General features: G+C 41.7%; 1 protein-coding gene and 1 pseudogene across 1 annotated transcript; both read left to right on the top strand.

The window, feature by feature from the left end:
* Nucleotides 1-2,778: 2,778 nt before the first annotated feature.
* LOC125120873 (olfactory receptor 1L4-like) lies at nucleotides 2,779-3,937 on the top strand (annotated as a pseudogene).
* Nucleotides 3,938-12,836: 8,899 nt separating this feature from the next.
* Nucleotides 12,837-13,766, top strand: LOC125121361 (olfactory receptor 1L6-like). Its single transcript, XM_047769595.1, has one exon. It carries the CDS (start codon nucleotides 12,837-12,839, stop codon nucleotides 13,764-13,766), a length of 930 nt encoding a protein of 309 aa, XP_047625551.1.
* The last annotated feature ends 2,314 nt before the right edge of the window (nucleotides 13,767-16,080 follow it).

The raw sequence follows: 16,080 nt of genomic DNA, 5'->3' as shown, positions 1-16,080 counted from the left end.
ACAGCAGAGAAAGGGGACATCTTTCCGGACAAAAATGAGATTATTCTATATCCATTGTTCTGCAATTTGTTTTTCTCACTTAAATTATCACAGACAGCAGTGTAATGGTGATGAAATAGCTCAGCAATGAATAGCTCCTGTTCTGCCATCAGACGATCTGAATTCAAGTCCCAGCTCTACTACTTACTAAGTTGGTTAACTTTATTAAACTCATCTTTTTTAATCTGTAAAATAGAGATAAAACGGTGCCTATCTCTTAGGATTTGGAGACAAGAAAATGATGAAAGACGTGTAGAGACTTAGTTAAGTCTGTCGCATATATTGAGGGCTAATAGGTGTTTACTAGCATTACTCATTTAAATCCGTTAGACTGTGTGATATGAAGTAATACAAATTCACTATAAATTATTTTAATAATTCAACTATTTGTGGATATTTAGGTTGTGTTATCTGTGGGTTGTTTTGTTCATTTGTTTGCATTGTTTTATGAGGTATTATAAGGAGTGCTACAATAAAAATCTGTGTATATAATTTTGTGCTACACATACATGACTATTTTTAAAAGACAGACCAACAACCCAAGGGAAAAATGGGCAAAAGGACTAAACAGACATTTCTACAAGGAAGATAAACAAATGGCCAACACGTACATGAAACAGTGCTCAACATCCCTGATTATTAGAGAAATTCAAATCAAAACTACCATAAGATACCACCTCACAACAGTCAGAATGGCCATCATTAATACATCCACAAAGAACAAATGCTGGAAGGGGTGTGGAGAAACGGGAATCTTCCAGCGCTGTTGGTGGGAATGGCAGCTGATATAACCACTATGGAGAACAATATGGAGGTACCTTACAAAACTATACATAGCAACCTCACGTTACCCAGCAACCTCACTCTTGGGTATATATCCGGACAAAACTTCCCTTGAAAAAGACACATGCACCCGCATGTTCATTGCAGCACACTTCACAATAGACAAGACATGGAAACAACCCAAATGTCCATTGATAGATGATTGGATTAAGAAGAAGTGGTATATATATACAATGGAATACTACTCAGCCATAAAAAATGAATTGATGCCATTTGCAGCAACACGGATGGAACTAGAGACTCTCATACTGAGTGAAGTAAGTCAGAAAGAGAAAGACAAATACCACTTGATATCACTTGTAGCTGGAATCTAATATACAGCACAAATGAGACTTTCCATAGAAAAGAAAATCATGGACTTGTAGAAAAGACTTATGGTTGCCTGGGGAGGGGGAAGAGAAGGATGGATTGGGAGCTTGGGGTTAATAGATGCAAAATCTTGCTTTTGAAATGGATTAGCAATGAGATCTTGCTGTGTAGCCCTGAAAGCTATGTCTAGTTTCTTATGATGGAGCATGATAATGGGGGAAAAATAATGTATACATATATGTGTAACTGGGTCACCATGCTGTACAACAGAAAGAAAATTGTATTGGTGAAATAACAGTAAAAAAAATTAAAAATAAGAAATGAAATTCTGCTGTCTAGCACCAGGAACTATATCTAGTCACTTATGATAGAGCATGATGGAGGATAATGTGAGAAAAATGATGTATATATGTATGTGTGACTGGGTCACTTTGCTATACAGTAGAAAATCAACACAACACTTAAACCAGCTATAATGAAAAAAAAATCATTTAAAAATTTTAAAAAATGGAGTTCCATCGTGGCTCAGTGGTTAACGAATCTGACTAGGAAACATGAGGTTGCAGGTTTGGTCCATTACCTTGAGCAGTGGGTTAAGGATCTGGGGTTGCTGTGAACTGTGGTGTAAGTCATAGACTCAGCTTGGATCTGGCATTGCTGTGGCTGTGGTGTAGGCAGGTGGCCATGGCTTCAAATGGAACCCTAACCTGGGAACCTCCATATTCCTTGGGTGCACCCTTAAAAAGACACATACAAAAAAAGAAAAAATAAACTCAGTACCATAGTCTATTCCTGGTAGGACAGTTAACCCTTAAAGAAACATGGGGGTAAGAAACACTAAATCCTCCTGCAGGCAAAATTCCCATTTAACTTCATTGTCAGCACTCCATATCCACAAGTTCTGCATTTATGGATTCAACCAACCCAGAGATGAAGTAGTACTATACTCTGTATTTATTGCAAAAATCTACACGTCAGTGGATCTGCATGGTATAACTGTATTGTTCAGTGGTCAATTCTGTTCCTATTTTGAGTGGCATCCCTCGACCAAAAACTTAGGCTTCAAGTGTCAAGATCACTATTAGCCAAATAGAAATGCTAATAAATATTAAGGAGATTTTGCTCTTAAGTGATAAAAAAGTCTCAAATGAACTCTCTGGGAGCAAAGAGAATTGATTAAATCTAATATGTACCTTTGTCCCATCCCCTTGACCACATGAACCATCACCTCTGGATGTATGAGTAGGAGAAGTTCATGGTGAGAGGACCTCATCCATGGAGACCCACTGTATAAAAGCATCCTGATTCAAGGCGTGACTCAGCAGCCCCTTCCCCTAAGACAAGAAGGGAGCAAAAGGAATTGGGGGGTGGTCTAGGGTATCGAGCAGCAACCTCAAAAGAATCTTTAGAAAGAGTATCGAGAAGAACTCAGAAAAATAAGGCAACCTAGAAGTTCCTAACAACGTCTGAGAAAAATTTAGTTTCTCATGTAGGGAGTACCTTGGAAGTATTTAAATTTCCCCTTGATGGATTTTACCCCTGTACTTTCTTGAAGTAAATATCCTAACAAAGAGCAGCAGGCTTTTTTTTTTTTATAGGCTGGAAGGTAGAGAACACTCCATCTTGGTCAAATTTCCCTTCACATCTCTCCCAGGGCTCCTCCAAACTCTGTACAGGAGGTCAAGGACATGGAAATGGAGACAAAGAACTACAGCAGCAGCAGCATGCCAGACTTTATCCTTCTGGGGTTCTTTTCCAACCCTCGGCTCCAAAAACCCCTCTTTGCTGTCTTCCTCATCATGTACCTGGTCACCCTGGTGGTCAATGTACTCATCATCCTGGCCATCCACTCTGATGCACGGCTCCACACCCCTATGTATTTTTCATCAGCAACCTGTTCTTCTAGGACATCTGCTTCACCACAGTCATTGTGCCCAAGATGCTGGTGACCTTACTCTCGGAGACAAAGTCCATCTCCTATGTGGGCTGCCTGGTCCAGATGTACTTCTTCATGGCCTTTGGGAACACTGACAGCTACCTGCTGGCCTCTATGGCTATAGACAGGCTGGTGGCCATCTGCAACCCCCTCCATTATGACATGGCTATGAGCCCAAGGCACTGCCTCCTCCTGCTGCTGGGTTCTTGCACCATCTCTCACCTGCACTCCATGCTGCGTGTGCTACTCATGTCCCGCCTGTCCTTCTGTGCCTCCCATGTCATCAAGCACTTCTTTTGTGATACCCAGCCTGTGCTGAAGCTGTCCTGCTCTGACACCTCCTCCAGCCAGATGGTGGTCATGACTGAGACCCTGGCTGTCATTGCAACCCCTTTCCTCTGCACCCTCTTCTCCTACATGCCAATCATTGTCATGGTGCTAGGAGTTCCCTCTGTAGGCGGGAAGTGGATGGTCTTCTATACCTGTGACTCCCACCTCACTATGGTGGTTCTGTTCTATGGAAGTATCATCTATGTCTATTTTAGACCTCTATCCATGTACTCAATGGTGAAGGACCGGGTGGCCACAGTTAGGTACACGACAGTGACACCCATGTTAAACCCATTCATCTACAGCCTTAGGAACAAAGATATGAAGGGGGGTTTGAGGAAACTAAGGGACAGAATTCACTCATTGAATGAACATGATAGAATGTCACAATTGGGAGGTGACCTAAGAGGTGATCAGGTTATCCTTCCTTCCTACCGATTTTCACATGGAACCCAAAGAGGTAATAAGAGGTGGTGTTGAACCCCAGTGAGAGCACTGACCTCAAAGCAGGATCATGTGGTCTCTACAGTGACCTTGACTGGATATATGATCAGTCCCAGGCTAATCACTGCTCAGAATTCAGATTTCAGGAGAAAAGTTTCTGCTGCCCAAATAGTGGGGAAAAAAGTATCTCCAAATAATTCTTCCATACATTTACTCAAGGAACTAGAAAATCCTATTAATTCTTATAAGACATTACATGGGCTCCACAGAGTATAGGGAAAGACTTCATGAATAGTCCTTAAGGATGAATTGAATTTGGACAGATGAAAGTTAAAAGGACAAGGAACTAGAGTGTTTCAAATATGGAAACTATCCAATCAAGTAAAAGCAATAAACACTGGAATGTGTGTGAGAGACATTGAAAAGCCCTGTGGGGCTTCATCAATTTGAGATCAGGGAAAATAGGATGGGCTGGGGGAGGCAGAAGAATCTACAAAACAGATTTATTTCCCCCAACACCAAAGTGTCATCACAGTGTGAATTCACAGGACTCAACACCTTTTCCCTTCCTTCTTAATTCTTTCTCCATGTGGCCAGAGTCCTTACTGAAATGACCACTGTGTCCTGGATAAGCAACTTGTCACAATCAAGAAAAGCACACAGAAAATGAAGTTGAATACAAATCTTTTGGGCTTAAAGATAAAACAAGAGAGAAGTTCCCATTGGAGTGCAGGGGAAATAAATCTGACTAGTACCCATGAGGATGAGAATTTGATCCCTGGCCTCACTCAGTGGGTTAAAGGATCTGGCATTGCCATGAGCTGTGGTATAGTCCAGCAGCTGTAGCTCCAATTTGATCCCTAGCCTGGTAAATTCCATATGCCATGGGTTCAGCCCTAAAAAGCAAAAAAAAGAAAAAAAAAGATTTAACAAGAGGTATACAACAACCTAATGGAACACAGGGACGCCTGGGACCCAACAGCAAAGTCCTTGCCATTGCTGTCACTCCCTCTGCTATTAGAACCAGACTCCTTTTTCTCAGAAGCCATCACCATCCAGGAAACACACTCCTTTGGCAAAAGCATTTTTATTTGCACAGGCACCCCTGGATTTCACCACTATCGCCCATCAATCACTCAGTTTTGGGGAGACTGGCCTGGAAGATCTCTACCCATTCCACTTCCTTCATTTATGTGCTAGTGCATTCATGCTCAGCCACATACATAAATCACTTTAGAATATGAACAATACATATATTAAATAAATAAATTCATTAATGATAGCTTCCATAATTTATAAAGTTCATTAAGTCTTTTGGTCCCAGGAAACCTAATGGTTCTTTGGTTCAAACCTCCCTCTGCTATTAGAACCAGACTCCTTTTTCTCAGGAACACATACTTGTTAAGAAATTGAGATCTTTTACTTAAACTCATAGATATTCTGAAAAGCTCAAATAATGAGAAATACATAATTATTGACCATTCAATAACACATTTGAGGGAAAAATTAGCCCTAAACTTCTCAGTCAGAATGAGACTGTCGTCTTTTTCAGAATATGAAGCAATGCCCTTAAGACGTCCTGTTCAGGGGAAGGTAGTGTTTGGAGACTTTCATAAAAGGTTTGCTATCCAAACAAGAAAGCCGAGAAATTGACCTTGGATGTTGCTAATAAGCACTGGTAAGAATAAGTCCTTTCTGAAAGTAGATATAATCAGAAGAAAGATCCTAGCAGACTTTCTGAACACCTTGCCAGGTTAGGCAAATTGCTTCTGTATGGCCCTTGGGAGACCATGAAACTTCTTCACAGTCCTCCTTCTACCATATAGACACCTGGGAGGCTGGCTGACCCCAAAAGTGGAATAATATTGTTGTAATCACATCCTTGGATGAGAATGTTGTGGCGGGAAATGGACTGGGGTTCTTTTGCTGTAGGCTCACATATATGTAAATGTTGACAATTTTTCATAATGTTGAACTAAGAAAAATTGAGTTCTTTGAAACTATTTTGCCTGTTGATCAGAGTGAATGACATAAAGAAGAAGGCTTGTATAAAATCTGAGGCGGGCCTAAGGAGGTGGGCTGAGTATTTCTGACATTGAAGAGGCTGATAGAGGAGGTAGTATCCAGAGGACTGAAAAGAAGTAGACATATAAGCCTAGAATAGAAGAAGTTTAAAGAGGCAATGGCTATTAATCCTCATAAAAATACGGTAAAAGTTTAAGCAAAATAAGACTAGAAGATTGTCCATCAGCTTTAATGACAAGGAGAACACTGGTAATGAGGTTTTAGGTAATGAAACTTTAATGACAAGGTGACATTGGCAATGAGGTTTCAATGGAGGAATGTAAAACGAACAAGATTGTAGTGGGTTAAGGAAGCACTTGTGATTCTGTACATTAAAAATGAACAATCTGAAAAGTAAATTTAAAAACACAATCCCATCAGTAGCATCAAAATTACTTAGGAATAAACTTAACCAAGGAGGTAAAAGACTTATCCATTGTAAAACAAAAATATTGGATAAAAGAAATTAAGTAAGACCCAAATACATGGGACGACTTCATGAATAGGAAGATCATGCATTATTAAAATGTCCATAATGTACAAAGTGGTCCACAGATTCAATGTAATTTCTATAAAAGCCTTAAAGCCCGACTGTCTTTTTAAAAGAAATAGATAATTCCTAAAATTCATATAGAATTATAAAGGACCCAAAGTGTCAAAAACAATCTTAAGAATAAAAACCAAAGCTGGAGGTGTCATACCCCATGTTTTACAAATATACTACAAAGCCACAGTAATCAAAATAGTATGGTATTGGCATAAAGACAAATAGAGCAAAACAGAGAACTCAGATATAAAACCAAATACATACCATCAAATAATTTTCTTTCTTTTTTTCATCTTTTAGGGCCACACCTGTGGCATATTTCCCCGGATAGGGGTCAAATCAGAGCTATAGCTGTCAGCCTACACCACAGCCATAGCAAGGCCAGATCATTAACCCACTGAGCAAGGCCAGGGATTGAACTCATACCCCCATGGATACTAGTTGGGTTTGTTAGCACTGAGCTATGATGGAAACTCTCTCAACAACTAATTTTCAAAGGCATCAAGAAATATAATCAAGCATTCCCTGGTGGTGCAGCCAGTTAAGGATCCAGCATTGTCACTGATGTGGCTCATATTACTCCTATGGTGCAGGTTTGATACCTGGCCCATGAACATTTATAGCCATGGTCAAAATAAATAAATAAATAAATAAATAAAAAGAAAAAAGAATATGCAATGAAGATAGTGGAGTCTCATCAATAAATGGTGTTGAGAAAAATGGATATCCATGTGCAAAGGAATTAATTTGGACCTTTATTTTAAATGATTTACAAAAATCATTTTAAAATTGATAAAGATTTACATATTTGACCTAAAATATAAATCTTGGAATAAAAGTTCTTTGACATTAGCCCTTGATATGACACCAAAAGCACAGACAGCAAAACCAAAAACAGACAAGTGGGAACACCTCAAACTAAAAAATTTCTACAAAGAAAATGAAACAACAACATGAATAAGGCTTTAGGGGATAGGAGAAACTATTTACGAGAAAAAAATACATGATATGATGTTAATCTGCAAAAGATATAAGGAACTCCTACAACTCCATAGCAAAAAAGTGCCCAAGTAATCTGAATTTATAAATGGGCAAAGGACTTGAACAGACATTTCTCTGAAGAAGACATACAAATGGCCAATGAGTATGTGAAAGGACACTCAAAGTAGGTAATCAATAAGGGAAATGCAAATCAAAATAAAAATGAGATAACACTTCACAACTGTTAGAATGATCATTATCAATAAACAAAGCAAAACAAAACAAATAACAAGCATTGATGAGGATGTGGAGAAATTGGAACCCTTTTACAGTATTGATAGGATTGCAAAATGATACAGCCCCTATGGAAAACAGGATGGAGTTTCCTCAAAGTATTAAAAACAGAACTACCACATTATCCAACAATCCAACTCCTGGGTATTAGTCCAAAAAGAACTGAAATCAGAATCTCAAGGATATATTTGTAAACCCATGTTGATGCAGCATTTTTCACAATGTCCACCATAGGCAGACAACCTAATTATCCATTAATGAATGGGTAAAGTCAATATGGTGTATATCTACAAAGAAATACTACTCAGCCATTAAAAAACAAGGAAATTCTGTAATATATGACCCCATGATAAATATCAAAGATGTCATCCTAAGTGAAATAAGCCAGTGGAAGAAGGACAAATATTGTATGACTTCATTAATGTGAAGTAGATGAAACAGGCACATTCATAGAAACAGAAAGTAGAATGTTCGTCCCTGGGAGCTGGGAGGAGGGGCAATGAGGTATTGCTGTTCAGTTGGTAAAGGGTTTGTCATATAACATGAAAAAAGTTCTAGACACTTGCTGTACAATGATTGTGCTTATCATTAATACGGTACCCTGCAATTGAATATTTGTAAGAAGAGAGATCTTATGTTACATGTTTTCTAACCACAATTTTTTAAAATTTTATTGGAATGTAGTTGCCTTACAAAGTTGTATTAAGTTCAGGCATAGAGCAGGGTAAATCAATTATACATATATCCATTCCTTTTCAGATTCTCTTCCCATATAGGTTATTCTTTTCCCATAGAGTAACTTTCCCTGTGCTATACAGTAGGCCCTTGTTCCCCATCTATTTATATATAGTAGTATGTGTATATCAATACCCACTGCCTTTAACCCCCCATCACATTTCCCCTTTGGTAAACATAAGTTTTAACCGCAATTTTTAAAAAATAATAATACAAGAGGGAAAAAGAGAAGGTCTAAATAAAAGTAGAAAAGAGGAAAAGAACCAGATAGCTCAGAAAGTAAAAGACCCTATCTTTGAAAATCTTATGAAACAAGAGCTAATTACACAAACACAAATTGAGATAAGAAAGAATATATGAGCTAAGGTTTCATATCCTATCAAAATTACTTTCAGTATGAAAACCTCTTTCACTATTCAATTTCTCCTGAGGAACCTAATACAGCACAAGTTTCAAAAATCAAGATGACTCAACAGACAGCAACTTAAGAGCAGGTGACAAATAGCAAGCACATATTTACCTGTGGAAATAATAGTAAATGGAGTGACGTCACCAAGATTGTGGAGCAGCAGATCGCAACATCTACCCCTCACCCACAAAGATCAGCAACTAGACAGCTCTCCACCAACAAAAACAGCTCTTAGAGAGCTCCCGAGTCTACTTAAGAGACTTCAGGAGTTCTCCTGCAGCTCAGCGGGTTAAGGATCTGGCATTGACACTGAAGCTGCTGTGGCATGGGTTTGATCCCTGAACTGGGAACTTTCATGTGCCATGGGTACAGCCAAAAAGAGAGAGAGAGAGAGAGAGAGAGAGAGAGAGAGGAGAGAGAGAGAGAGAGAGAGAGAGAGAGAGAGAGAGAGGGAGGGAGGGAGGGAGAGAGAGACTTCAACAACACAACGACAAAAAAAAACAAACAAAAACCTTGAGAATAAAAGCACCAAAAGGGAAGGACAAACAGCTTCATTTTGCCTGCATAAGCCCATACAATAGTCTGGCACTGCTTGGTGCCAAGGGGAACAAACCAGCGGGAAAGCATTCCCCTCTCAGGAAAAGGAAGAGTTGTAAGTGAGTAACTAGCTTCCCTAGCCTTTGGGGACACAAGCTGAGGATCCAGCTTCATCCAACCTATAGATCTTCAAAGCTGAGACATATAGAGATTTCTAGGAAGAAGGAAGAAAAATCGAGGCTTGCAGAACAGCCATACAGTAAGAGAGACCACAGTTCCCAAGGACCTGCTCTGCCAGTGACCCCAGCAGCTCTCTCTGCTGAAGAAATCCATGGCTGGCACAGCCATCAAGACCCCCTGCATGGAGTTCCCGTCGTGGCGCAGTGGTTAACGAATCCCACTAGGAACCATGAGGTTGCGGCTTCGGTCCCTGCCCTTGCTCAGTGGGTTAACGATCCGGCGTTGCCGTGAGCTGTGGTGTAGGTTGCAGACACGGCTCGGATCCCGCGTTGCTGTGGCTCTGGCGTAGGCCGGTGGCTACAGCTCCGATTCAACCCCTAGCCTGGGAACCTTCATATGCCGAGGGAGCGGCCCAAGAAATAGCAACAACAACAACAAAAAAAAAAAACAAAAAACAAAAAAAAGACAAAAAAAAAGACCCCCTGCAAATTTCACTAAATTTTGCCCCACATGTATTTGCACTTCCTGATGCCAGCCACTTGAGTCCCTCTCTGCTGCCCCCATCATCTCCACCATATACAATGGAATATTGCAGTACTGTTCTCCAAGCCGAGATATGGAAAACTTAAGTGTCCATCCATGTACTTAAGGCCACTGAACTATACATTTGAAAATGGTTAAAATGGTAAAATTTGTGTCAGGGGTAGTTTTTTTAAAGTAGTTTTCTTTTAATGGATGAATTGATAGGTGTGGCTATATGAGCACCAACTAATCAACAAATAACTTTTTTTAAGTTTCACCAAAGAACTTTTATGTGAAGACCTGGACTCTTCTCTTGACCCTCTACATTCTCCCCCACGACTTGGGAGAAGCCCCAGGCTCTGTGTATGCATTTGCCTCTGTCTCCTTAGAAATCACTAAACTAAAAAGGATTAATTATCTGGGATATTAAGAAAACCAATGCTATGGTAGCCTGGGTTTCCTTGGTCTCTACTGAGAGGTCCCAGTTCCCAGATTAGGGATTGGACCTGGGCCACAGTGGTGAAAGTGCTGAATCCTAACCTCTACACCACCAGGGAACTGCCTCTGTGGAGAGGTCTCTACTTCTCTCCAAGCGAGGTGTTTAATGGGTTCCCTGGGGTTTGTGCCTGGGGAGGCTTCCTGTCTGCTTGGAGTGAAGTCACATGCAGGACAATCAGGTACTTCCAAGCCCCCACCCAATCCATCAACACCTGATGGAGCCTGAAGGTGGCAGGTGGTGGATAGTTGGGGATGAATGGACGGATCATGATTCCAATGCCAGGGGCTATGTGAGGGGTCACCTCTCAGGAAGGAGAAGAAAAGTGGCCACTTCAGGAATTGATAACCTTATTTCTAGGCTGAGGCAACAATCACAGGCACTCAATATTGCAGGTATTCACACCTACCTCTGGAATCGGGCTTTTTCCTTTCCTTGGCCTGCTCTGAACATTCCCTCTACACCCCAAGCCCTCCAATCCTCCTCTAGACACCAGGACAATAAGGCTGAGAAGGTGACCCTGGCAGCCACCAACACTTACCTGAGTAAGTAGCTGGTACCCTCAACTCTAGAGTATTTCTAACCTGGAGTGTTAGAAAGTTTCAAACCTTCTGATCTGATACATTCATTCTTACTGAGAAGGAAAACTAGGGGTCCAATTACATGCAGCATGTAAATGCCATGGTTGGACTACAAAAGGGGTTATATCATCCTTCCCGCTCTGCCTCCTGTATTTATCTGAGGGCTTCAAGCTCCTCCACACACCTTCTTTCCCTTCTCCATTCACAAAAGTGAGGGAGCATTGGCTCTGAGTGGGTGAAGCTCCAAAGGGACTGACCCTTTCATAGGAAGAGTGTTGCTTGAGGATGCTGAGGGGTAAAAGCCCAGCTTCTGTCATCCCAGAATGTCCCCCAAAACCTCCTCCTTGAGGCCTCAACTCTCCCTCAGGAAACACATCATTTAGGTCAGAATTTAGGTTTGGAAATTTTCTTTAGCACTGAAAGGTTGTCTTAAAAATTATCCTTTAAAACAAAATCTGTAAGACACATGAAAGCAGAATTTTTCTGGATAAAAAGGAAGAATTCTGGGACTCCTAAGGCTTACTATTCACACTCTGTCTCACTGGTGACATGTCCATCACACAGGAGTGTCAACCATGGGTTAAAGGAAGAATGGGACAAGAGATGTGGGAATATTTGAAGCTCTGTCCTGGGGGCCCGGGGGCAGGGGGACAGGTGTCAGTGAACACAGGAGACAGATGACACGGAAAAGTGGAGGCTCAGGAATATGTAATCATCATCCTTAAACATCTGTAGAATGACTTGGTGTCTCCTCACCTCTGTGTCCCCAGGACCTCTAGTGACTGCTGGCACTCAGGAAGTGCTTGCTGAATCTTTAACAAATAAATAATTCCATAGGAAGGAGAAAAGCAAAATTGTGGTCATTTGTTATACCTGAAGAGAACTATATCTCATCTCTTGGGAGAGACCATGATGGAAGGTAATAGAATAAAAAGAATGTATGTGTGTACATATATATATATATATATATATATATATATATGACTAGGTCACTTTGCTGCACAGCAGAAATTGGCACAGTGTTGTAAATCAACAATAATTTTTTAAATATTGAAAAACAAAAAAAGAAGGCTATTAGAAGTCTGAGGTTTAGAGTTCTTGACTGATGGCTTTAACACCAAAAATACAGATGTATCTCCTTGTGATTCCATGAAGTTAGAAGGCAGTGAGTTCTCTGTCTCTAGATGTATTCAAGCCAGATGACCACTGTCAAGGCTACTCTAGGGTTCCTGCACTGGGTGATGGTTTGGGAAAGATGATTTCTGAGTTTTCCTCTGGCTCTGAGATTATTCAGGTCTATACACATTTCTTCAGGCACTTATTGAATACCTATTATGTGCCAGTTTCCTGAGGTTTATATACACAAACCTATTAATTAATGTTGTTAAAGAGAAGAAATAATTAAAGTTGACATTTATCAGAAGCTCATTCTGTGCCACCTAAATTACTGATTTGCGTGCATATTATGATGACCCTAACTGCTTTTTTTTTTTATGGCTGCACTCCCAGCATATGGAAGTTCCTGGGCCAGAGACTGAATCCAAGCCACAGCAGTGACCTACTCGGCAGTACTGGATCCCTTCTCAGCAATGACAAGAGGAAACCAGACTCACATCACTGAATTCCTCCTTCTGGGACTGACCAGTGACCCCCGAAAGCAGGTGTGGCTCTTTGCCAGCTTCCTGGCCATGTACCTAGTCAACATGGCTGGCAACTCGGTCATCATTGCAGCCATCCAGGGGGATGCTCGCCTCCACACCCCCATGTACTTCTTCCTCTCCAACCTTTCTTTCGTGGACATCTGCTTTACAAACGTCATTGTGCCAAGGATGCTTGCAAACATACTGAGCAAGGGCAAGACCATCCCCTTTGCCCAGTGCCTTGCTCAGATGTATTTCTTTGTGACCTGTGCGATCACTGACAGCTTCCTCCTGGCTGCCATGGCCATTGACCGCTATGTGGCCATCTGCAACCCACTGCATTACACCACAACCATGAACTCCAGGCGCTGTCTCCTGCTTGTGAGCACATCCTGGCTGGTGTCCCACCTCCACTCGCTCACCCACACCATCCTCATGGCCCGCCTCTCCTTCTGTGGGCCCAACATCATCCACCACTTCTTCTGTGATGTCCAGCCACTGCTGATGCTCTCCTGCTCTGACACCTCTGTCAATGAGCTCTTGGCCTTCACAGAGGGCTCCTTTGTGATCATGAGCCCCTTCCTCCTCATCATTGTCTCTTATGTGTGTATCACCTGTGCTGTTCTGCGGGTCCCTTCTGGGAGAGGCAGGTTCAAGGTCTTCTCCACCTGTGGATCCCACCTCACAGTTGTGACACTGTACTATGGGACAGCCATCTCAGTGTACATCCGCCCCTCATCCACCTACTCAGTGACAAAGGACCGTGTGGTCACTGTCATTTATACTGTGGTAATCCCCATGCTGAACCCTTTTATCTATAGCCTTAGGAACAAGGACATGAAACAAGCCTTAAGGAAGCTGGCCGGGAGAAAAGAATAAGCAATAAAGACTTTATGGGGAAGTAGTCTGAAATTACATGAGTATCTCATCCTTCATCAAATGTCTTCCCATCCATTCATTTACCTATCTTGGTATCAAATTATATTTTCTTACTTTAGTCAGTGAGTTATAAGTTAGTATGCCTGTGTCCTTTCAATATGTTCTTACCATTCTTTGAGCACTTTCTTATCTCCTATCCCATCAAGATGTTCCAGCAGTTCCTGCCATAGCTCAGTGGTTAGTGAACCCAATTAGCATCCATTAGGATGTGGGTTTGATCCCTGGCCTCAATCTGTGGGTTAGGGATCTGGCATTGCTGAGAGCACAGGTGTAGGTCACAGACACAGCTCAGATCCACCATGGCTGTGGGTGTGCCATAGCCCGGCAGCTACAGCTCAAATTCGCCCTGCCTAGCCAGGGAACCTCTCTATGCCGTGGGTGCCACCCTAAAAAGACAAAAAAATTGTTCCAGACTTGTACTTTCTCTGCTCCAGTCCTAGAGTCAGCCATTTTTTTTAAATCTGGCTTCCCCACGTGGATGCCAGCTTCAGTCTACCAGACACTGATAGTACGTGCCAATTTACTCCTTGCCCATTTGGAGATCTGACTCCCCTCTCTAGGACCAACTTCACACAGATGTCCTTCTCACCTAATGTGGTGTTCCCCTCAGGTATGGGCAACCTTCTTACCATATTTAACCTCTGATTCCCCATCCTGTCTCTACCTGAACTCCTCCCACTGGCCTCCCTGCTCCGGGGAAGACCTCTTGCTCACTTTACATGGAATCCAACATCTCACGGCAGGTTGTCCTCATCTTGGAAACCCTCCAGCTTTGTTCAGGCTCTATCATCTTATACCTGGCTGTCCTGTGCATAGATGCTATCTGAACTCTGCCTGAACTCTGTATTAGTCTAGGTTCTGTGGAGAAACAAAACCGCAAGAATACAGACACCTAGATATGAAATAAGGAACTGACTTATACGATTATGGAAGATGATCAGTCCCAAGATCTGCCACTGGCAAGTCAGAGAGACAATGGTAGAGTTCAAGTTTGAGTCTGAGTCCAAAGACAGGAGAAGACCAGTGTCCCAGCTTGAAGACAGGCCAAGAGGGCCCTCTTTCTGACTGTCTCCCTTCTCCCTTACTAAGCCTTTTTGGCGTTTCCAGGCCATAAGTGAAAACTCATGAGATACCTGTTTTGCCATTAGACTAAGACACTTGGTCTACCTCCTGTGGTGGAAAGCTGACTTCTGTCCAGACTCGCCTATCCATATTTAGCAGCACTGGGACTTTTTCATGTGTCTGGAATTGTCCTAATCTTGTTCTCTTGTTCTGACTCAGAAGAATGACTTTGGGTAGGTTTCAGCTTCATATTGGATTCAATCACTAAAACGTCCATATACCATGAATGTGGCAAAAAAAAGGTGGGGGGAGGTTGGGACAAGAAGAGACAGTAACACATGACTTATGTTTACATCTTCTCATTGCCTGAGACTAAGGCAAATGGCCTCCTCCAGCTGAAAGAGTAGCTTAAAGTCTGATTATAATTTGCATAGCCTGTATTCATTCTAAAGGCCAACAGGGATAATGGTGACTGGATTGAGTCTTGGGTGCCCCAATCTGCAGTGTCTGCTTCATCCCACTCTGATGGACCCTTCCCCCACCCCAAGCTGGTGATCTCTCAGGGGAGATGAGGCAGCGGCATAGGTAACAGCATACCTTGTGGGGAGGGAATCTCCATATGACTGTGGAGAGAAGCCATAACTACATGAATCCAAGGAGGTACCAAATGAATCAAATCTAAAGGTGAGCAAATTGGTAAGCAAATATGGTAAGACTTCATGTGAGAGGAAGAACAGACTCAGCAAGTAAAGAGAGAGAGGCTCTGTAGATAAGTGATGAATGGCACATCAAAATTCACATGGCAGTCAGATGTTACAGACAGCAAGAACACAAGGATGTCTCTAGCCTCAGGAAGTCCTCATAGATGTTTAAATACAGGAATAGGGCCAGTCCACACAAACCTATGAATGGCAAGCTGAGAAGTTGGAATCATTTTCAATAAATGTAGCAAGGCTAATATTCCAGTCTTTCTCTGGTCACTCCAATATATTCACTCTCAGCTTGAATCATATTTGTCTATTTATAAATCCCCTGATAGACCTATTGACAGACCGAAGAGGCCTAACCACAAGACTGTCCTTCTGCCTTAATGTTCTCCCCCTTGACTCACAGGCCATCTTTTACTTATGATTTCAATAATCAGCTCGAGTCATTTCTACTTGAAATGGTTTTCTCAATCCACTCATAACCT

Source organism: Phacochoerus africanus, chromosome 2, assembly GCF_016906955.1.
Source record: "Phacochoerus africanus isolate WHEZ1 chromosome 2, ROS_Pafr_v1, whole genome shotgun sequence".
Lineage (NCBI taxonomy): Eukaryota > Metazoa > Chordata > Mammalia > Artiodactyla > Suidae > Phacochoerus > Phacochoerus africanus.
Note: the sequence above shows the minus strand (reverse complement) of the source record. Positions and strands in the feature narration are given on the sequence as shown.

Coding starts and splice junctions, on each gene's coding strand:
- LOC125121361 (XM_047769595.1), top strand. CDS start 12,837: ATGACAAGAGGAAACCAGACTCACATCACTGAATTCCTCCTTCTGGGA.